The 25,004-nt window shown below is 34.5% G+C and overlaps 1 protein-coding gene across 2 annotated transcripts in view; it reads right to left on the reverse strand.

The window, feature by feature from the left end:
- Positions 1–25,004, reverse strand: part of LOC141454032 (uncharacterized) — a 403,048-nt gene that overhangs the window by 363,791 nt on the left and 14,253 nt on the right. The window contains exon 1 of one of the 2 annotated variants that reach the window (XM_074127805.1): positions 3,879–3,907. The exons of the other annotated variant lie outside the window; for it this stretch is intronic. Coding sequence (XP_073983906.1) covers positions 3,879–3,892 — 14 coding nt within the window. The 5' untranslated portion in view covers positions 3,893–3,907. Of the gene's footprint in view, positions 1–3,878; positions 3,908–25,004 lie in introns of those variants that run through there. 2 annotated transcript variants of the gene reach the window in all.

Below are 25,004 nucleotides of genomic sequence, written 5' to 3' on the forward strand. Positions count from 1 at the left end.
ACCCAATGTTTAGATTGTTCTTTGGTCTCAGGAGTGTAGTGATGTATCCATGTTTCATCCAAAGTGACGAAACGACGCTTAAAGTCCTGCGGATTCTTCTGGAACAGCTGCAAACCGTCCTTGCAACACTTCACACGATTTCGTTTTTGGTCAAGCGTGAGCAATCGCGGCACCCATCTTGCGGATAGCTTTGTCATGTCCAAATGTTGATGCAAAATATTATGTACCCGTTCATTCGAGATGCCCACAGCACTAGCAATCTCACGCACCTTCACTCTTCTGTCATCCATCACCATATCATGGATTTTATCAATGATTTCTGGAGTAGTAACCTCAACAGGGCGTCCAGAACGTTCAGCGTCACTTGTGCCCATATGGCCACTCCGAAAATTTTGAAACCACTTATAAACTGTTCTAATCGAAGGTGCAGAGTCACCATAATGTTTATCAAGCTTCTCTTTAGTCTCCTGAGGCGTTTTGCCTTTCATAAAGTAGTGTTTAATCAACACACGAAATTCTTTTTCGTCCATTTTTTGAAAATCACTCGACTTCCTCGATTCAAACGAATGCCAAACACAAAGAAATAGACCGATCTGGCTGAAACTTGGTGTGTGTTCTTCCAAGAGATGCTACTAACTAAACATAACCTCGATACGCGCCAGTAGCGCTATCTCTCTGACTTTGCACGGACTTTTCAAACGACCTTCGTATTATAGAAAATTTGGGAAAATAAACGTAGAAGTAAAAGTAATAAACGTGGAAGTCAAATTTTTGGCAATAAACTGTAGATAAAAATGACAAAACGTTCAGAAATTTAAAAAAACTGAGATAATATGGATACGATGAACCATATAGTGAGGGTTCTAAATTAAATAAAAGAAAATTTGCTTAATACAACTCTTCTGGATTTATGAAAATCATACCAATTCCTCTCACTCAATTTAAAATATACCAACACAAAATAAAATGTTTATATTTTTATAATTAATGAATTAATTTTATAAAACATTGGCTGGACTTAATGTTCAACGCAGACGATACAAAATGGTGATGAATGTAAAAAAAAGAACATATGTGTTTGATTAAACAGATGTAGCTAGAAGTTTCTTATCTGGGTCATCATACCCAGTGGTGACTACATTAACATACAGGGTCTAGTGTTGTTATCAAGTCAAATTTATTACCCATCTCATTATTTATTATTATTTAAAACAGCATAAAGACAAAACATTGTAACTTTATTTTTTATTTTTTATAAAACTTTAGTAAGTTTATTGTAAATAAAATAAATCTGACCAAATGAAACTGTAGACAAAGGTGATAACAGCAGACACAAAACGATAAGGCTACTGAGCGAAATGATTAACGGAGTGTAAATATAAATTACATTCTGAGCAACATTCGTGAGAAAAATGGTAAACATAGAAATGTGTTATATATCAAGTAGAAGAGGAAGTGTATAAGGGGCCGAGGATAAGGTGGGAAGAAGGACTTGATGGCTTGTTCAATGAAGATACTTCACATAGACCAGGTCTATTTCCTCTGTTCCTTATAACCAGAAGGGTCCGCAACTGTACACCAACACAATGAGCTAGAAGGAGCTCTTCTTCAAGGTTGCCCTCTTTATTTCTACTGGAAAATATGTATAGCCAATAATATGTTACTGATCATAGTATATCAAGGGGCTGGTCATAATTTAACGATAGAAATTCTTGATCGAGGGGCTAAGGTTAAATGTAGCTGAAATGGATACGAGCAGTTTAGCTGTATTCAGGATCTACCACGATTTTGGGCTTAATATATCGCTTCTAGAAAACGGAAATACATTGATTTAATGGCCAAACCTGAAGAGTCAACTCGTGTAGAACTTATGAAAACTGACATTTCTTATTTAGAACAGAGAGAGATTTGCAGATTATGGTTTGCTACTGGTGAATACTAAAACCTAACTATTTGACTTTTATTCTAAAATTATTTCAAATTTACTTTATAGTCTCCAAATTTCATCAGAATATTTCTACTAATATACAGGGTGATCCATTTAAAACGCACCAATCGCTGACAACTTTTTAGAAAAGCGGAATTCCGAAAGAAATCCACGAAGTAAACTATATGTTTTTTTAACTAGTTTTCAAATTTTCTACCCCCGATGCTGTATCTTCATTTTTGACGGAGTTACGGCCAAAAACCTGATCGGGTTTTCATAAGGACCATTGGTTTTGACTATGATTATAAAAACTACATAAATTATCCAACACCCTGGCATGATATTCTTACCGTAATCATAGGTCAAGAAGTCTTGCATACGAGGTACATTAAACTGATGTGACGGTTGCTTTTATTTGATGATAAAAAAAATTTATCCTGATTCACCCACAGCCATTACATTAAACTACATTCTTTAAAATCTTCAATTATTATTATTTTTGTTCTTTGCGTCACAAATAACATTTTTTTGCAGTCAGAGGACCACCCAAAACGTTTATTTCTGGCGGAAAATTAATATTGAAAACCGATCACGAGTTATAGATAAAATTGTAATGATCTCAAATATCTCGACAAATATTAGGGATATCGAAACGTGGTCAACGTCTTTTCGCACAATTTTTTATGTAGTTTTCATAATCATTGTCAAAACAGTGGTCCTTATGAAATCCTGATCAGTTTTTTTGACCGTAACTCCGCCAAAAATGAAGTTAAAGCATCTGGAGTGAAAAATTTGAAAACTAGACCGAAAAAAACATATAGTTTACTTCGTAGGGTTTTTCGGAATTCCGCTTTCCTAAAAAGTTATTAGCGATTGGTGCGTTTTTAATGGATCACCCTGTATAATAGAAATTTGTATGATGCAGCAATTAATAATATACACGTAATAATATGTTATAGGCAGAATATGTGTGATATTTTATCATACGCCTAATTGTTTTACAAAATTACTTACCAATTTAGGGAGTTTGTACGTGTCTATTATGGAATGTATTGCATTTACGAGAAAAATAAGTTTATATAATAGTAGATCGTATAGATTGTTTTCAAAATGTAATAATAAAAAAGACTAACCAAGAGAGAGCAAATGAATTAATAGATAAATAAGACAAAATTACGACATTTAAAGCATAAAGCTGAAATAAATGGTAATGAAACAACTACACCTTAAAGTGACTACTTAATACTTACTAAACTACTAAAAAGTAAATAATATTTACGAGTCAAACAGCTAACTAACTTGTAAATAAATATAAACAATCTAAATAATTTAATTTATTTATCTGCTTTAGACGAACTAAATCTAAAACACTTCTGAGACTGATCTGGACTTATGGAATCGAACTTTAGGGACTCCAAGAAACCTTCCAACCATCCAGAGAACCCAATCCTTACAATCCAAAGCCCTTTCACCATATTGTCAACCCTCCTTTTATGTCTCCAATTTAATACTTATTGAAACAATGCATGCCTAAATGGTGCTGAAATTGACTATTCACCTCCCAGGCATGATTCAAGACACCTGGGCGTTACTTATCTAGTCAATTACAAACAAAGACATGCATTAGGTTTAATTTTAAACAATGATCAGACGTGTTAACTATGCATTTTAGGTAATTACTTAAATTTTATTAATTAGGCAATAAAACTGTCCGCGGGTAATCGTCAAAAAAGTGTACTGTTAAAAAAACCGGCAACTTTGACAATTATATTTTTCTAATTGCCTTCAGATAAAATGGTAGGATTTAATATTATGCCGGTAATAGATGCATATCTTTAATTAATGGAAAAAATGGCAATAAATATTACATTTATTGTAGAGGTGCTCATTAAAATTGTAATTACGGAGATTAAAAGAATGCAAAAGCAAATAGAATGGTAAACTTTCTAACCTGTATCCTTTCATCTTGTGACGTAAATGAAACAGCGGCAATAATTAAACCCAAATATAAACAAGGCAGAATGTTTACAAGCAGAAAATTGAAATAAAAAGTGATAACAAAGTAAAAAAAAAAAAAAGGCAAAGGCGAACATGTACAGATGAGAATCAGTAAATGACTGACTCATGGCGAGTCTGCTGCTATAGTTGTTCTGTTTATAGTGTGAGTCCTGTCTGTACATGTGTAGGTTCATACATATAGGCAAGTGGTGACGAATTCTATACAACAAAGATCGATATTACAAAAATTACTAGGGAGTAGAGCTTGCAACTGACCCATTGTCAAGTAAATAGAAGGCGGCTGTGCAACATCAAAGCTCCCCCATTTTAGTTCTGATCCAACCTAAATCCCTCGGTTAGATTCTATATATAAAATTATTTAACTGGGAATTGTTCAAAATTTAATGTTTTAACGAATAGATAGATATATTTTTTGTTTAAAGTAAGATTTGTCTCCTTCACTGCAAATATTATAAAGAAAAAGCAGCGGAAATACATCTGAGGATCCTTGAATCGTTAATAAACAAATCTGACGAGGTTTGCGAGTTTTCTAAAATAAAAAATGGCTGAAATTTACAATTTTAAATTTCCATTACAAAGTGCCACAAAAGTACAATAACGTTTTAGTCAAAATCCACTTATCAGAAATATCCCTTCACCGAAAAAGAAAATATCATTTTTTGAAATTTTTTTTCGAAAAATCTCAGTTACGATTTACTTTAAACTGAGAATTTTTTTTTTTTTAATTTATTTTGTAATTTACAATCTGTATACATTGTATACAATAAGTACATATGAAGAGTATGATGAACTGGTGCGGGAGGAGAGCAGGAAGAGAGAAACTACCCAGCGGTAGCACTCTCTATAGGAGAGAGGAGAATAATGGCGTTTAGGCCTTCAGACTACAAGGAAGTCGCCGGGGCCACTGGCGATTCAGACGACGAGGAGTATTAGGGATGTCAGAGGAAGCGAGAGACAGTGCAAGAGGATTACAGCTAGTCAAGAGAGTAGTATGGAACTTTTGGCGAGTTGGTGTACGAATGGGGTGTTGAGGTCGTTGTTTAAGAGTGAGGTTAGTCACCGTAGAAAGGAGCGTCAGCTATCTGTCTCAGGAGTTTTGACTGAAATGTCCTGTACAGTCCGTATGTTTGTAGGTTTGGCTGAACCCCACAGCTCTCTAGTCCGTAAGTCCACATAGGTTTGAGAATAGTGTTGTATATTAAGCGTTTGATTTCAATGGGTAATTTGGAGCGTCGTCCAAGAAGTCTGTAAAGCAGTTTCGTAAAAAAAAAAAAAAATCACAGAATTCTAAGAAAAATCCATCCTGTAAAATGGTATTGCCAGATTTTGGGCATTTAATTCCCTCTTTGCAAATATAAAACACCTATAATCGTAAATCTTACAGAAATAGCACTTTGGAGGAATGATTAGCCAATCATCTCTCTCTCTCTCTCTCTCTCTCCCAAGAATCATCCCCTTAATCGAATGGGTATAGTAAAATTTCTCATTTAATTTCACGTGAACTGTAGGGTTTAACCAAACGTTCCAACCTCTAGAGAATTCGATTTAGGATCTAGTACTTAGAAGTATGGTTTGAAAAATGGAAAATTCAGCTTAATGAAACCACAAAAATCCAAATCATCCATCAATTTATTACCATTTAACCCCAATGTTGTCCGCTACCTCGGGCTATTCATAGACAAAAGACTGAATTGGAACCCTTACACACGGCTATGAAGAACTGAACACAACGGTAAAGTACCGACTATTGTAAAGTCTGTTTGACCGCAGATCCAGTCTTTCAAAGAACATACTTACAAACAAATCATTGTAAAAAAAAAAAAAAAAAAAAAACTACCTGGACGAACGGAATTAAACTTTGCGGTTCAACAATCCCTTCAAAATCCTTCATAATCCTCCTTTCTACGTTTCCAATATAACCATCCATAGAAACCTTGAATTGCCTTTCAACAATCTAGTAACCCGATCCCGTTATAAAAATTTTTACCAATCCTTGCATTTCCATCCCAACCCGTGTCAGCCACTTCTCACCTCGCACCAAACTCAGATAACTCTCCCAGGCTAAGCAATTGTAAAGTGTTATCGCTAGGTAGCTTCTCTTCTCGAAATGAGCATATGAGCTCAAAGTACATCAAAACGTACATAAAATGACAATAAAACTTAATTTGTAAGCGTTTTTTACTTTACAAGTTCTTTTTTTTTCTAATCTTTTATTGCAATTTGCGACTGCAACGGTTGTTGCAATAAGCAAATGTGATGTACGTAATATAATGTCTTGAATGAAGATTGGAGAAGGCAACCAGTGGTGACACTCCATTAACGTGAACAGATGCACTATACTGCTCTTATGAGGAGAGTAGATCGCGAGGCCATCTTCTCTTCAATCTCTTTGGTGGATTACCTGGTAATGTGGAAGAAGATAAGGTGTTCAATTAAAGGATTAGGATGAACTGTTGTAAAGGAATGAAATTTTAAGAAACGAGTTTTAGTAAGGTCGTTAATGAAAGGGATTTTGAGGTCATTAGAAATATAGAACGGAGCGTTAAGTAGTTTTCGTAGTATTTTTGACTGTAATGTTTGGAGGTGTAATGAGTTGGAACGTTTAGTCGATCCCCATACTTCGATGCCGTATGATCAAATAGGTCGCAGTAACAACAGGTATAAGATTCTTTTGTTTTGTAAGTTGAGATTAGATCGTTTGTCAAGTAGTTTGGCGAGAAGTGCTGTAGCTTTACAAGTTAAACCGGAGAGATATAATTTATGACAAAATAAAAATTTGCCCCCACTTTCGGTACTTACACCAAACAAAGTAATTAAAAATTGTAATTAAACTCATTTTGTAAAACTGTTAAAGGAATTACAAGATTAATGAAATAGAAGCAAAAAAAATACTTCATTAATGAACAATGATAAATTATTTATTTATTTGCATAATTCAAGTTTGAAAAGATTTGCAAAATTGCATTGTATTAATGCGATTCCATAATTTGGCAAAAGTTAAATGAGTAAACATTCCTAATTTTCGAAAAAAATATATATATATATATTTTTTTTTTTTTGTAAAATAAATGAATTGGAAGAGATTATTTTTAACAAAATTATCTATTTGTAAGGAAAATTTGAGATGATAAGGGAAGATGCCATTTTTGACAGTTACTCAAATCTATAAGCACGTGTTATCAGATGGAAATCTTTCACAATAGTTATTTCAAAAAATTAATACTTCATAATTTATAAATTATATAAATAAATATTGAGTTGATGGTCCATTCATGTAAAATAGAAACGTGGCTGACAGCATATTGTCTGATTTTACAGGCATAAAGTTCATCAATATTTAAATTATTTCACAGCCTATTAAATATTATTATACATGGCTGTCGCTTTCATAATTAGTTGCTAGTACAGGAGATAATATTAAACATCTTAGGAGAGCGAGACGGAGAAAGAATTCTAATCCGAGCCGCCTACAAGGAAGGATTTTTTAAAATCTTCTTAACGTCTAGCCCAGCACTGAATAGTTGGACGGGATATCCGGTTAACTAGCACACTAGGATACTCAACAGCTTGTGGACACCAGGTGTCCAAAAACCTTTTTTCCTATTTACATCTGTTCAGAACTTTCTTATCTGCAATCTGCTTCTTCACTTTATTTATATATGTTATTTCTTATTTATTTCGGCGAAATTTCTTAATGGACCACACATCAAGATTAAGATGTTGAAGAATGTCTTCATGTGTCCAATCTTAATGATTTTTTCAACACCTTTATTATTTATTATACAGGGTGATCCATTTAAAACGCACCAATCGCTAATAACTTTTTAGCAAAGCGGAATTTCGAAAAAACCCACGAAGTAAACTATATGTTTTTTTGGTCTAGTTTTCAAATTTTTTACCCCCGATGTTGTATCTTAATTTTTGGGCGGAGTTACGGCCAGAAAACTGATCGGTTCGGTCCCCAGTTCGAATCCCGCGTATGACATTTTATTTAAAAAACTATAATGATGAATTAAGTATTATGAATGACCACATACACGGCATTCGAACTGGGGATCTCCCACTTACAAAAGCCACGCTCTTGACCACTAGACCAACACCCTGGCAAGATATTCTTACCGTAATCATAGGTCAAGAAGTCTTGCATACTGGGTGCATTAAAATTATGTGGCTGCTTTTATTTGATGATAAAACAAATTTATCCTGATTCACTCACAACCATTACATTAAACTACATTTTTTAAAATCTTCAATTATTATTTTTTTTTTTGGCGCATCAACAGCTGAGGTCATTAGCGCCCGGAGCTTTTTCCAGTGCACTGCCGGCCTCCGGGCAGTGTTCTCTCGTTACAGACAACACTGTCCATTACCGGACAGTGAGCTGTAAGAAGCTCCTAGGAAGAGAAAATCTAAGGGTCAGCTGCTGGATTCGAACCCGGGACCTCCGCGTGGGAGTCCAGTATGCTAACCTCATAGCTAATCCCTTCCCTATCTTCAATTATTATTATTTTTTTTACTTTGCGTCACAAATAACATTTTTTTTTTTTGCAGTCAGAGGACCTCCCAAAACGTGTATTTCTGGTGTAAAATTACAATTGAAAACTGTTCACGAATAGAAAAAAATTGTAACTTTGATCTTAAATAACTCGACTAACATTAAGGATATCGAAACGAGGTCAACGTCATTTTTCACAGTTTTTTAAGTAGTTCTCATAATCATTGTCAAAACCAGTGGTCCTTATGAAACTCCGATCAGGTTTTTGCCCGTAACTCCACCAAAAATGAAGTTACAGTATCGGGGGTGAAAAATTTCAAAACTAGACCAAAAAAAACATATAGTTTACTTCGTGGGTTTTTTCGAAATTCCGCTTTCCTAAAAAGTTATTAGCGATTGTGCGTTTTAAATGGATCACCCTGTATATATTTTTTTAAAAACAGTTTACGTCGCTACTTGGATTAATGCTCCCTTTCTTTCATGACTTTAATTTTTGCTATTTCTTATAGCAGTAACTGGTTGCTGTGTAGTGAATATAGCTTGCATGAGATATTTCATAAAAATCAAAATAGCAAGAAATTCGAACTTGATGTTCAGTTTAGAACAAAGCTGTTCACGACGAGGCATTGCTTTGAAATGTCAAACAAACAGACGCATTAACAATGGTTTTTCTTCACGTTACATCCCCACATGGGATCTTTACACGGATTCTGTACATCGATTTCGAGAAGATATACGATGATACTACGTAATAATAATAATTATTTTTTATACAATGAGATTGAGCGCAATAAAGTGTCAGATTCAGTTCTCTTGGTCACGATGAGAAATCAAAATCCTACATATAATTTTTTTTTCTTTTTTCATGGAGATAAAACAGTAACTAATTATAAGAGAGAATAATAATATTTAGAGATTCATAATTTATGAGTTGCTTTGTGTGTGGTCCGCCAGATAGTCGGAGAGGTTGGCTCTGTGTATTCATAGTACGATCTGTAATTCAAACTAACCAGAATGTTCGCGGCACATAGACTGTCTGTAGCATTCCTTACTACTAGATAATGTATTGTTATTTTGTAGACTGATAGTTTGATTAAACTTAGAATACAAAGAGAATTTAACATTCATTACTGTCTTTAGATTCTGTCGTAGATCCGGTGTGTTTAATTCAATAAATAATAATTTTTTTCAAATAAATTCATGAGTTTAGTTGAATCGCAATTGTTTGGATGAAACACTCAAAAGGTTACTCTTGAAAGAAGAACTGATCTGATAATTTGATCATATAAAACTCATGAAATCCAGGACTGTTCATCCGAATCCTGCTCAAGAATTGCCAGTTCTTGCAATTTCCGTATACAGGGTGTATACGGAGGAGTGGTCGAAACATCGGGTGGTGATTCAGCAGCTCAAATGCAACAAAAAATATTCTCTTCACTTTGGCCCGATTCTCAATAGTGTCCAAGATATTTGCATTTTTAACTTTTCCGTCGATATTCGCGTTTTTCGCCATAAAAACGGCCGTAACTTTTCTATCCTTTATCCTACAACAAGTCTGCTTATTCCAAACGAAAGAGCATTAAATTTCCCATAAATTTGCTTGGTACAGAGCCTCAAAACTATTCTAATAACAATGAAATTTTTATTTGAATGTCTAAAAATTTCGTTCTCGATTATTTTTGTTAAAATTTTCAACTGCATTTTTTTTAATGGTTAATGAATCAAGGAATCACATAATTTGAGAAAAAGTTGCGCATTTATTGAGCTTCAAGGCCATATGGATTTTTTTGGTTTTTAATAAAACCCTACCCCGAACAGAGGGATTTTGCGTAACTGACTTTTTACTACTAATTTACTAATATTTTAAAAAATTCATTTTGTAGTAAGTTGAATTGTTCGTGTTAGTTTTGAAATTTAGACTGTTTTCTGTCTTTGATATGTGTATCATTTCTAGACCATGTGCAGACAAGACAGAAGACACGCCAACCCTTTAATGATGTAAAATATTGCATTGTCAATTTGGTAAAAAATTTCGTAAATTACGTTACATTATACATATTCATTGTAATATAATTATTGTTAACCAACTGTAAATATGTTCCACAGCCCTGAAGATGACCTAGTCCCTAGGTGGAAAGCTCGGCAGAATAAAATTTACCATGACTGAAATTGGCATTTATTTTTTTAACCTACTGAAAAAAATGAATCAGTCACCAAAAATGTTTGTAAGAATTTATTATGGTTTTTTCCATTTTCAAATGAAGGAAGGTAATTTAAGTGTTACAAATCTTGAGAACTGAAGTAAGAGTAAGTCGCGCAGATGTTCACAGCAATATTATTTTTGTTTAACTCTCAATAATCACCATTTTAAATTATGATAAAGTGTGATCGTCAGAGTACTGGGAGATGAAATAAACAAGAATAGCCATATTCTGTAAAGATGGTTTTAAAAAATAGAAATCAATGAGTTGAAAAAGAAAAAATGGCCCTTTAATTTATTTTGGAATCGAAACTTATAAATTATTTTCTAGTTTAAGATAACAATCAATAACGAGGCAACTCTAGAATATATATAGATAAGGAAAGGGTACCATACAGTACAGATGGCAACCAATACTTAGTATGCATACCACGAACTTACTCGACTGAAGAGATATATACATATAATACCAAAATGTTAGATGATATCGTGTGAAAACGTCAAAGAAATTGTAGATGGATTCGTCATGAGAATACTTGTGAGAACAGAAGATTGACAAATATACCTAGATAATGGGAAGTGGTACAAGTACCAAGATGGAAACTACTAAAGCGTAAAATAAAATAAAATCAGAAGTAAAATGTTAAATCATTCTAGAGGAAGGTAAATTGTTGGTTACAGCTACTAGGTCTTTGATCTTGAAATGTTTTAACTCATTTTATTGCTGAAGCAAAACAGCTGAAAATCGAAATATTCTTTAAAAGTAACTGAAAATCTTATTCTTTTTTTTCTGCACAAGACTTCTTGATGAGTAAATTTAGCTATTATGATTATTGACGCTAGCACGTTCTGCAATTGAAATGGCTACATATCTATGAAGACGTAGTTCCAATTTTACTTTGTGGAATTCTAGAAAGACAGAAATGTCTTTCAGGACGGTGTAGCTGAAACGTTCTAACAAACCGAATTTTTGTATAATTGTGTCCACAAAAATGTATTTAAATTAGATCAGGGAAACCAATGAGTTTTGTTCTAGACCAATAATTAGAATTGATATGAATAATATACAGGGTGACCATGGTTACAGGCTCCACCCACTTTTTTTTTTAACGGCGGGAAATTTCGAAAAAATAAAAAACACGTATTTAATCATTTTTAGTCTAGTTTATTTTCACTGATTGACCCATTTTTTTAAACCCCTGTATCTCGAGATACAGCATCCAACTTTTTTTTTCAAATGGAACGTTATATTTTTTGTTGCATATTTTTGTAGTATTTGAGCTCCTAAAAACAAAAAAAAAATTTTTGAAATCGGTTAGGTTTTTCAAAAGTTATGGTAATTTAAAATATGAAAAACAAATTTCAGTTTACTGTCAAAATTACGTTATTTTTTTTAAAGAATCTGTTCAAACTGGGCACAATCAACGGATAGGCAAGCCAAAACTCTGGACTCCCACGCTCTGCTTGTAGCAGCACTTATGGTGGCGAAGTCGAGATCTAGGCAGGATTTTGACTTTTATGGTGTAGGGATTATAGAACATGAATGCCCGCTTGTTCCGTCGAATAACTCAAGCCTGCCTAGATCTTGACTTCTCTACCATAAGTGCTGCTACAAGCAGAGCGTGGGAGTCCAGAGTTTTGGCTTGCCTATCCGTTGGTTGTGCCCAGTTTGAATAGATTCTTTTTAAAAAAATAACTTTGACAGTAAACTGAAATTTGTTTTTCATATTTTAAATTACCATAACTTTTGAAAAACCTAACCGATTTCAAAAAAATTTTTTTTTGTTTTTAGGAGCTCAAATACTATAAAAATATGCAACAAAAAATATAACGTTCCATATGAAAAACAAAAATTTGATGCTGTATCTCGAGATACAAGGGTTTAAAAAAATGGGTCAACCACTTAAAATAAACTAGACTAAAAATGATTAAATACGTGTTTTTTATTTTTTCGAAATTTCCCGCCGTTTAAAAAAAAAGTGGTTGGAGCATATAACTCTGGTCACCCTGTATATTGTTATACTTGAAACAATATTTATTTAATTATGGTAGAGAGTGAATCAGAATTAAAGCCGGCAGATGTGGCATTTACTTCCAATGGAATGCTTTATCCGTTATTGCACCTTCAATATACAGATAAGTAGCTTGTTATACTGGAATGAACTAGTGGTAAATCAGGAGAGAGGTATTTCGTTCCATTCGTTAAACAATATAATTGCAAGTTATGGGAGTTTTTCTTCTTTTAAACAATTCCGATAATATTCTACAGATTATTATTTATCTCAGAGAGTACTTAGGATTATGTGAGGAACAAGCGGGCATTCATGTTCTATAATCCCTACACCATAAAAGTCAAAATCCTGAAATTTTTCCTCTATGCAAGGAATTCGCAAAAATTACAAAGTTTTGGGAAATTAGACTGAAGTATTTTTTAAAAAAATCAACGGGTCAAAGTAGAAGTAGCCTTCATGAAAACTATCACTAAATAAAGTTTATTTATTTTTAACAATTACAATACATTTCTGCCACAAGTGAAGCTGAAACAACATGATAACACGTTTAAATTCGTGAATAACATTAGGAGAGAATCTAAGACCTAATGGTGAAACACTCAAAGAACAGCATTACACTACTATGCACTAGCAATTACTTCATTAAGAAGATACACATGGCTTCCGGCGTTTCAACCATCTTAAGAATATTTACTGGTAATGCAGTAAGTTGGGAAACTAGAGGAACTTAGTGGATGTGAGCAAACTGAGGAGTGAAACTTAGCGTAACGGGATCTTTCAGCTTTACAAGCGTAGGGAAAAAGGAAATCTCGGTGCAAGGTAGAGTTTGATAAAAAGTAAGGAGCAGTAGCGATTCGACAGAGTGTTTTTGATTGGAAGGATTGGATTCTGTAGTTATTGGAAGCATTGGTTGTGCCCCAAAGTTCCATTCCGCGTGTCCAGACAGGTTTGAGTATCATGGTAAAGATAAGTAGTTTGTTGTATAATGAAAGTTTAGATTGTTTATCGAGAAGTCTAGAGACTAGAGAGAAGTTTGAATCGACTGTTTGGTTCTTTCTGTAGATATTGGAAGCTTTGGCTGAGCCCCAAAGTTCCATTCCGTAAGGTTTGATTATTATTGTGTAGATATTTACTTTGAATACAAAACTATAATTCTCATTTAATCTAAGTCAACATAATATAAATGGTAGAATTTTCCATTACTCTGAACAGTAACGGCAAGTCTAAACCAATCAGCTCTCAAAGAAGTGAATTTTTTTAATATTTCAAATAAAAAGTTGTAGATGTTCATATGTGTAGTTTATATCCCGCAGTAGCCATTGTTTACAAAATCTCTTTTAGAAAATAAAATAGTACAGTGGCAATGCCAATATTTGATTTTGGTTCACATCAAGTTTTCCACGGGGCACGCATGTATTTCCGTATAAATATTCAAATTTGAAAAACAAAATACAACTGCAATAACCACGGAAGAAGGTTACTGAGGAAATGAAAATGCCCTACAATCAGCAAAGTAAGCTAACAAAAACACCTCCCTTTAAAACTACTGAAAAACCAAGATGCATCTACTTATTTTATGCAATTCCTTGCAGTATTTATAAATCAATCTACCCGAGCTATTATTTATTGCCCTTTATTCTAAATATATCACCCTATATTTATTAAACCTATTAAGCAAACTCAATATGAATAAATTTCATAAATATTAGTATCGACTATGAATATATAAACCATGCTATTGAACAACCATACAGTGATATGATAAGGGATGGGATATTTTTATCCCATAACAAGTTAACGGGAACTGAGACCGGTCTGTCGAGATTGTCTCACCAGTCACCCATCCGGTCTATACCAACATGCGCAGATTTTTTTATCTTTTTTCTTCTACGTCAAATACTTAACTCATAAATTAATAATTTTTATTTCTTATTCTGTATTTCTAATTTTTTTGTTACGATTAAAAGTTTAGGTTGTACACATTTTTCAGGATTTAAACAAAATATATACATATATTGTAAATCATTAGGTCTTGAGAGTATATGCCGATAAACATAATTTAATTCTGCGGCATAAATAATTTATGGTAATTATTACTCATTATTACTTTAAAATTTGCGCTCATAAAGAATTTATATTAATCTTTAAACATGACAGCTTGCACCGTTATTCTACCCCCAAGTTATATGAGTTTACTAGAGACAATATTTTAAAATACTTTTTAAGTGGAATTTTTCTATATCGAAATATTTTTATACACTATGTGTTTGTCTTTTTGTTCCATAATTCATCATGCAGACAATATATTTAAGTTAACAACTCAACAACTACTGCTGCAGGAGAAAGGTAGTACGAGGTGTGTTCAAAAAGTAACGGGAATTTTCGTTTTTTGAAAAAAATATTTATTTATTCATCTACATTAATATTGTCGCCTTCAAAGTAGTCCCCTTCGCATACAATACACTTGTGCCAGCGCTTTTTCCAATCCTCGAAACACTTCTGAAACTCGATCTTTGTGATAGCTTTCAGCTCTTTCAGCGATTCGCTTTTAATGTCATCTATGCTTGTAAAACGACGGCCTTTTAATGTTCTCTTTATGTTTGGAAATAGAAAAAAGTCACATGGAGCCATGTCTGGCGAATATGGAGGCTGGGGCATCGTTAAAGTTTTGTTTTTGGCCAAAAATTCACGAACAAGCAATGAAGTGTGAGCAGGTGCATTATCGTGGTGCGAAATCCATGAATTGTTTTGCCACAAATCCGGGCGTTTTTTTCGGATTGCTTCACGCAAACGGCGTTGAACTTGTAGGTAGTACTCCTTATTGATTGTTTGACCTTGTGGCAAGAATTCATGATGCACTATGCCATTAAAATCGAAGAACACAGTGAGCATAACCTTCACATTCGACCGCACTTGTCGAGCCTTTTTCGGTCTTGGCGATCCAGAATGCCTCCACTGGGACGATTGAGCCTTAGTTTCGACATCATATCCGTAAACCCATGTTTCGTCACCTGTTATAACACGTTTCAGTAGATCCGCATCGTTGTCGACTTCATTGAGTGACTCTTGAGCAACTTCCATTCTCCGCTGTTTTTGTTCGAAATTCAACAATTTTGGAACAAATTTTGCTGCCACACGTTTCATACCCAAAACATCCGAAAAAATTTCATGGCATGAGCCAATTGATATGGCAACATCATCAGCGACTTCTCTGATTGTGATTCGGCGATCGTTCATAACCATTTCTTTCACTTTTTTCACGTTTTCATCGGTTGTTGATGTGCTTGGACGTCCAGGTCGTTCGTCATCTTCAACGTTTTCGCGGCCATCTTGGAAACGCTTATACCACTCGTAAATCCTTGTTTTACTCATAGCAGACTCACCATATGCCTTTATTAACATTTCACACACTTTATTTCATTTTTTACGCAAAATTTAATACAAATTCTTTGATCCATTTTTTTTAACAAACAAAAATCGCCAAGCTCGAAAAACACGTCTAACCTTAACGGCTGCCACTTAAGAAGTAAACAATGAATATTACTGAAAATTTTATCGTACTTCAGGGGCATGTGTACCAACATAATAAAAAAAAAAAATTTACAATCAGACTCTCCAAACCCGCGAAATTTAAAAATTCCCGTTACTTTTTGAACACACCTCGTATAACTTTTCTCATCAGATTTCCATCTGTAATCGTCGTCAAAGTTGTCTTCATTTTCTTACTTAGTTCAGTAATTCCGATACGAAGATTTCATTTGTTGAAATCTATTAAATAGAAGACAAACCGTTGATTTTGTTTTATCTTGGCACGAATGTTTATTGTGATCTTTGACCGGTTTCGAGCTACCCATTCATCAACAGTAGTCGGTTTTTCTTCAAATACCACTTCAATGATCTATACTTAATAGCCAATCAATTTTATCTAAAATAGTTTCAAGAAAAAATTAGTTTTTAGAAGCTGCAGCATTAAGTAAACCTCTAAAATGCACTTTTCATTAAGAAAATGATATTTTCTTTACAACTAAAATATTAATGGAGTCAATTAAACCAAATATATATATTTTAATTTCCAAATATAAAAGAAAATCGGAAATGTAACGTTACAAACAGATTTCTATTTTTTTGAAATTTTCTTTGGTTTCGTTTGTAGGAAAAATAATTTAGCAAAACTCGTACTTCCCAGCTTTCCAAAGTTAACGATTTTAAGCCCCTTCTGCAGATTTTTAATAGCAAGGAAGCTACAAAAATATGATGAGATTTAATTTTGATTGCAATCACTGCTGTATAGAAAAACGAGAAATTTAAACATGTACCGCTAAAACAAAGTAAAGTTTTTGCGATTTAAGGAGAAACTGCAAGATTTCTATTCAATATAGTTGCAGAAAGCTTGCTAGCCACCACAATTCTAATGATAATTTGTGGTTCTTTTATTAGCTATGGCTAGAGGTGAAAGTAGGGGAGCTTCTAAATCTAGCCAAGGCTGAGATGGCTGAGGGACATGGAGGACAGAAGACTGTAAAGGGCTCAGGCCCTTATACTTAAAATCACTATTGAAAACAATTTGCAATGTTGATCTAGCAATAAATAAATAAATACATTTACTACCTACCATTCAGAATATATTTCGTGCATACGAGTTCATATAGTTCCAAATACGAGGGTCGTTTGAAAAGTCCGTGCACAGTCAGAGAGATAGCACCGCTGGCGTGTATCGAGGTTATGTTTAGTTAGTAGCATCTCTTGGAAGAGCACACACCAAGTTTCAGCCAGATCGGTCTATTTCTTTGTGTTTGGCATTCGTTTGAATCGAGGAAGTCGAGTGATTTTCAAAAAATGGACGAAAAAGAATTTCGTGTGTTGATTAAACACTACTTTATGAAAGGCAAAACGCCTCAGGAGACTAAAGAGAAGCTTGATAAACATTATGGTGACTCTGCACCTTCGATTAGAACAGTTTATAAGTGGTTTCAAAATTTTCGGAGTGGCCATATGGGCACAAGTGACGCTGAACGTTCTGGACGCCCTGTTGAGGTTACTACTCCAGAAATCATTGATAAAATCCATGATATGGTGATGGATGACAGAAGAGTGAAGGTGCATGAGATTGCTAGTGCTGTGGGCATCTCGAATGAACGGGTACATAATATTTTGCATCAACATTTGGACATGACAAAGCTATCCGCAAGATGGGTGCCGCGATTGCCGTGTGAAGTGATGCAAGGACGGTTTGCAGCTGTTCCAGAAGAATCCGCAGGACTTTAAGCGTCGTTTCGTCACTGTGGATGAAACATGGATACATCACTACACTCCTGAGACCAAAGAACAATCTAAACAATGGGTTAACAAGGGGGAATCTGCGCCAAAAAAGGCGAAGACCGTTCCTTCGGCCGGAAAGATTATGGCGACTGTCTTTTGGGATTCGCAAGGAATAATTCTCATCGACTATCTGGAAAAGGGTAAAACTATTACAGGTGCATATTATTCATCGTTATTGGACCGTTTGAAAACCGAGCTGCAAGAAAAACGCCCACGATTTGCCCACAAAAAAGTCCTTTTCCATCACAACAACGCACCAGCTCACACCTCAGCAGTTGTGGTCGCAAAATTAATGGAAATAGGGTTCCAACTCGTTTCACATCCCCCCTATTCTCCAGACTTGGCTCCCTCGGACTACTATTTGTTCCCCAATATGAAGAAATGGCTGGCGGGAAAAAGATTTTATTCAAACGAGGAGGTGATTGCAGAAACGAATGGCTATTTTTCAGACTTGGACAAATCCTATTATTCGGAAGGGATCAACAAACTAGAGCAGCGTTGGACGAAGTGTATAAGCCTAAAAGGAGACTATGTTGAAAAATAAAAAAGGTTTACCCCCAAAAATTAAGTAGTTTTTATTTTTGCACGGACTTTTCAAACGACCCTCGTATATTATTCCAATAATAACAAATTAGAAATTTTTTTTTAGGAACAATGTTAGTAATCGTCAAGCAAAAGTAAATCTAATTTTAATCACTTCTCCTCACGTAGAAGCAAGAACTCGCAAACACAATGGCAACTATAAGGAGCGAATGGCCTTGCTCCTATATTTATTGATAACCCGATAGTAACTGTAGAATATATTCCATCTTTTCATAATAAAATTGAGTTATATTATCATTATTATTTATTTTATTTGACAAAAGTGAGCCCAGTATTCCTTTGATTCGATTATTTGCAACCCCCCACCCAACTTGATTTTGCAGTAGTATAATGCAGAGATTTAGTGCTGCTAGAATATTTGGCCCAAGTTCAAATAGTACACAGAAAAATACGGATTTCCTAGATAGGATAGAGTCCCGTAATGCGTATGATATTCTCGGCGCCTAGTTGTTGGTCCGTTTCTTTTCATTTTCTGCAATTGTTCACCAAAATTGAAATTTCAGTTCCAATTTTTATGTTAAAAAAAATTCTAGAAATTGGTTTTATATAGAAATACTTTTACTAGATAATCAAAAATTTTTTTTCCCTGCAAAAAATGATTTAAACTAAGAAAGTGTCTTTAGACTTTTTGAGGTAACAATACAGAAAATACAAACACAAGAGAATAATATGAAAAATCACACTTCTTTATATGGATTTTCGTAAAACTAGAAATTCCAGCTAAGCTTCAATATTATTTGATTTTATACAGATAATGTATCAGTAACTTATGAGATTTATCTAGTTTATCTAATATCCAATTATCTAGTTGACAACAGTATTATAAATATTTAATTGAACAATATTTGAAAAAATCGCTAAAAACTTCTTCTTTTTTTTGGCGTTTATTTATGCTAAAATCAGCGCATTAGCGCTATAAGTAACAGTGATAACAGAACTATGAATTACAGAGGTATACGAGTGGAGAAGTTACCCAGTGGTAACACTCCAAAACATTAAGCTGTTAGCCGCTCTCTTCACTTGAGAGGAGATCACGAGGCCACTGTCTTTTAAGACGTCTTGTCGGGTTGTCAGGAAGAGTTCTAGAAGAAAGATTTTTAGCTAGAGGATTTATATAAGATTGCAGGTTGAAGTGAAGTTTGCTGTATCATGTTTTAGCAACTTGTGTGGCAAAAGGAATGTTAAGGTCAGTGTGTACTAGTCAGGTTGGAGACATAAAATGGAGCGCTTACGATTTCGAAGTATTTTAGATTGAAAGGACTGAATCCTTTGGAGATTGGAGCGTTTGGTTGAACCCCACAGCTCTATTCCATAGGTTTCAAAATAGAAGTATAAATTAGTGCTTTTGTTGTCCAGAGAGAGTTTTGATCTTTCGTCTAAAAGTCTTTTAAGTAGTCGATAACGACTGTTTAGTTCTGTTCTTTTTAGTCTAGTGTGGGGGTTCCAAGAAAGTCTTCGGTCTAAGTAAAGCCCAAGGTAGCGGGCAACGTTCACTACTGGTAGAGGTGTTAGGTTATAGACTGGAGGAAGAGTAATGCGACGAAGAGTGAAGGTGATGTTTTGAGACTTGGTTTCATTAAGCTTTATAGCCCATTTCTTGGAACCATTGCACTAATGAGGAGAGATGTGACTGCAGATTTCTGTGTGCTAGGACAGGATCATGGTTGGTGGACAGTAAGGCGGTATCGTCTGCATATGTGAGAAGTGTGGTGTTAGGATCAGTTGGAATGACTGAAGTGTAAATGGAGTGGAGAATAGGACCCAGAATGCTGCCCCGTGGAACTCCAGCGACGATTGGTTTAAGTGGGGAGAAAGAAGATCCTATTTGCACTCGGAAGTATCTGTCGGACAAGTAAGACGCTAAGAACTAAATCTTTTTATAAACTATAAACTCACCCATATGCTGAATTTTATCCTCCCCAAAACAAATTTGGTACACACCTGGACAAAAAAATAAAAAATAAAATATTAATACAGTTTAAAAATGAAAAAATAAATAAATAATTTTTTTTTTTAATCAAGGCGCGTCAATATCTGAGGTTATTGGCGCCAGGAGCTTTTTTCATTGCACTTCTCTCGTTAAAGACAACCAGTGTTGGCAGTCCATCTCACTGGATAATGAACTATAAGAAGCTCCTAGGAAGAGAAAATCTAAGGGCCAGCAGCTGGATTCGAACCTATGATCTCCGCGTTGGAATGAATCAGTAATAAATCACCTTGTAACACTATAGCCCCATTTTGGAGCCACTAGTTGATACTAATAAAGTTGATTGGGAGAATTTTCTATCATAAGTAAATAGGAGCAACAGAAAAACGTTATAAAAAACCCACCATAACCTTTCTTCAACCAATTTAATTAGTGACCTAATCACTTAATACATCTGTTTGTTCTTAAAATGCAATTACGCAATTCGACCAAAAAAAAAATGGACCGAGTATTTATAAACATCCTGCACTCTATTCTGTCCGCTGAAAACAGACGCACGGACAGTTGTCCTTGTATTTTGCATTTTATTAGGTTTCATTTTCTAAATTCTTATTACGTACTTTCAATTTTTATTAAATGCTTGAATTATAATTTATATCTAGATTCAAAAGATGAAAGAAAGTAAATTTGAATGGAGTTGACAAATTAATAACTGAGTTCTAATTATTGTCTGTTAGACCAAATAAAAACGCTGACCAGCGGAGCCTGAGACATCTGGTTAACTGCACGGCTAGACATTATTGTGCAACAGAAAGGAATTGTTCTGCACTGATGATAGTTGAACGAAAAATAGCTAAATTTCCTTTTGTAATTTTCAAAAGGGCAGCATTTTCATAGAGTTTTGACTAAATTTTTGTTTAAGGATTAGATGAGCCGCTATAGAGGAATAAAATTTGAGGAAACTAGTATTTGCAAGTTCATTCATTTTTGAGGATGGTCATGGTTTTTGGAGTTTGATTATGAAAAAGGAGCTTTCAGAATTTTTAGGGAAGTATTTTATACTGTAACGATTGGGTGCACAGACTGGAGCGTACTCGTTTGAAAAGTTCGTGCAAAGTCAGAGAGAAAGCACCACTGGCGCGTATCGAGGTTATGTTTAGTTAGTAGCATCTCTTGGAACAACACACACCAAGTTTCAGCCAGATCGGACTATTTCTTTGTGTTTGGCATACGTTTGAATCGAGGAAGTCGAGTGATTTTCAAAAAATGGACGAAAAAGAATTTCGTGTGTTGATTAAACACTACTTTATCAAAGGCAAAACGCCTCAGGAGACTAAAGATAAGCTTGATAAACATTATGGTGACTCTGCACCTTCGATTAGAACAGTTTATAAGTGGTTTCAAAATTTTCGGAGTGGCCATATGGGCACAAGTGACGCTGAACGTTCTGGACGCCCTGTTGAGGTTACTACTCCAGAAATCACTGATAAAATCCATGATATGGTGATGGATGACAGAAGAGTGAAGGTGCGTGAGATTGCTAGTGCTGTGGGCATCTCGAATGAACGGGTACATAATATTTTGCATCAACATTTGGACATGACAAAGCTATCCGCAAGATGGGTGCCGCGATTGCTCACGTTTGACCAAAAACGAAATCGTGTGAAGTGTTGCAAGGACGGTTTGCAGCTGTTCCAGAAGAATCCGCAGGACTTTAAGCGTCGTTTCGTCACTGTGGATGAAACATGGATACATCACTACACTCCTGAGACCAAAGAACAATCTAAACAATGGGTTACCAAGGGGGAATCTGCGCCAAAAAAGGCGAAGACCGTTCCTTCGGCCGGAAAGATTATGGCGACTGTCTTTTGGGATTCGCAAGGAATAATCCTCATCGAGTATCTGGAAAAGGGTAAAACTATTACAGGTGCATATTATTCATCGTTATTGGACCGTTTGAAATCCGAGCTGCAAGAAAAACGCCCACGATTGGCCCACAAAAAAGTCCTTTTCCATCACGACAACGCACCAGCTCACACCTCAGCAGTTGTGGTCGCAAAATTAATGGAAATAGGGTTCCAACTCGTTTCACATCCCCCCTATTCTCCAGACTTGGCTCCCTCGGACTACTATTTGTTCCCCAATATGAAGAAATGGCTGGCGGGAAAAAGATTTTATTCAAACGAGGAGGTGATTGCAGAAACGAATGGCTATTTTTCAGACTTGGACAAATCCTATTATTCGGAAGGGATCAACAAACTAGAGCAGCGTTGGACGAAGTGTATAAGCCTAAAAGGAGACTATGTTGAAAAATAAAAAAGGTTTACCCCAAAAAATTAAGTAGTTTTTATTTTTGCACGGACTTTTCAAACGACCCTCGTATGACCAATTAGGTCGCAGTAACAGTAGGTAGAATAGTCTTCAGTTATTTAGGGTAAGTTTCGATCGTTTGTCAAGTAGTCTGGCGAGAAGTTTTGTAGCGTTGGTTAGTTTCTTGTCTTTTCAGTCTAGTATGGGGGATTCCATGTCAACCTATTGTCTAGGTGCAGTCCAAGGTAGCGTACTTTGTCCACAGTTGTTTTCAAATTATAATTTTAATTAAATTAAGGCAAAAATACAAAACAAAAAATATAAATCTCATTACATATAAAAAGAAATTGAATAACATAATCTTTTAACTGAGACCTTGAAGTTTGAAGCAACTTTTTTATTTTATATTATAAAAAGAAACAAAAATGAAACAAATTTAAATAATTTTATGATTGTTCATTTAATTTATCTGTCACTAAAAATTAAATTTTTGGAGCTTTCATAAAAAAAATTCAATTACTGCACCTCAATAAAAGGTTGCCAAAAATTAATTGAATGTTCTATTTCATGACATAAGACAGCCAAAACATAAAGCTTATAAATAAACCCGTTTTATGTTTAATTTTAATCGAATAATACAGCGTTCCTAAACCTGTGGTTCGCGAGTTGCTGGTTGCTGGTACGCGAAAAATAATCAATAATGGCGGACATTAAAAATTGAATCACAAAAATACCAGAGAAACGTTTTTTCCCCCCTCTATTATTCATAAAAATTATTTTAATTAAATATTATACAGTAAAATTGTTAATATATACAATAATAAGGTTCGTCTGTCTCAAGATATACGAGAAAATATAATAGCATATTTTAACAGGATTAAAATTGTCTTTTATGGTGTATTTTCCAAAATTCGAAAACACCAATGATAACTGGATTTCAAACTCCTTCTATAAAGAAAATTTAGGAAAAGCTACATCATTATCAATAAAAGATGAAGAAAATTTAATAGAATTATCATGTGACAGAACTTTAATGATTACTGTGTAAAGATCTGCTTAAAGAGACTGGATTGTAATGAGTAAGCTCTATCCAAGCAACATTAAATTTAATTGGTACTTACAGGTAGTTGAATGCTTAAAAGATATTAATTTATAAGATTTGGGCACAAATATAATTATTCTAAAGAAGACCTTTGTAAATTAATTAATAATTTTGACGAGAAAAATATGAACCCAGTTTTTATTTATTTTAAAAAAAAGTATTAAAACTATGATCTTACACTTTACAAAGTTTATAAAGTGAACTCCTTTGTAATAGATACTATGTAGTGTGTTCAAAAAGTAACGGGAATTTTTAAATTTCGCGGGTTTGGAGAGTCTGATTGTAAAATTTTTTTTTTTATTATGTTGGTACACATGCCCCTGAAGTACGATAAAATTTTCAGTAATATTCATTGTTTACTTCTTAAGTGGCAGCCGTTAAGGTTAGACGTGTTTTTCGAGCTTGGCGATTTTTGTTTGTTAAAAAAAATGGATCAAAGAATTTGTATTAAATTTTGCGTAAAAAATGAAATAAAGTGTAATAAAGTGTGTGAAATGTTAATAAAGGCATATGGTGAGTCTGCTATGAGTAAAACAAGGATTTACGAGTGGTATAAGCGTTTCCAAGATGGCCGCGAAAACGTTGAAGATGACGAACGACCTGGACGTCCAAGCACATCAACAACCGATGAAAACGTGAAAAAAGTGAAAGAAATGGTTATGAACGATCGCCGAATCACAATCAGAGAAGTCGCTGATGATGTTGCCATATCAATTGGCTCATGCCATGAAATTTTTTCGGATGTTTTGGGTATGAAACGTGTGGCAGCAAAATTTGTTCCAAAATTGTTGAATTTCGAACAAAAACAGCGGAGAATGGAAGTTGCTCAAGAGTCACTCAATGAAGTCGACAACGATGCGGATCTACTGAAACGTGTTATAACAGGTGACGAAACATGGGTTTACGGATATGATGTCGAAACTAAGGCTCAATCGTCCCAGTGGAGGCATTCTGGATCGCCAAGACCGAAAAAGGCTCGACAAGTGCGGTCGAATGTGAAGGTTATGCTCATTGTGTTCTTCGATTTTAATGGCATAGTGCATCATGAATTCTTGCCACAAGGTCAAACAATCAATAAGGAGTACTACCT

Source organism: Rhodnius prolixus, unplaced genomic scaffold (genome assembly GCF_049639745.1).
Source record: "Rhodnius prolixus isolate KJV_2025 unplaced genomic scaffold, Rpr scaffold_9, whole genome shotgun sequence".
Classification (NCBI taxonomy): Eukaryota; Metazoa; Arthropoda; class Insecta; order Hemiptera; family Reduviidae; genus Rhodnius; species Rhodnius prolixus.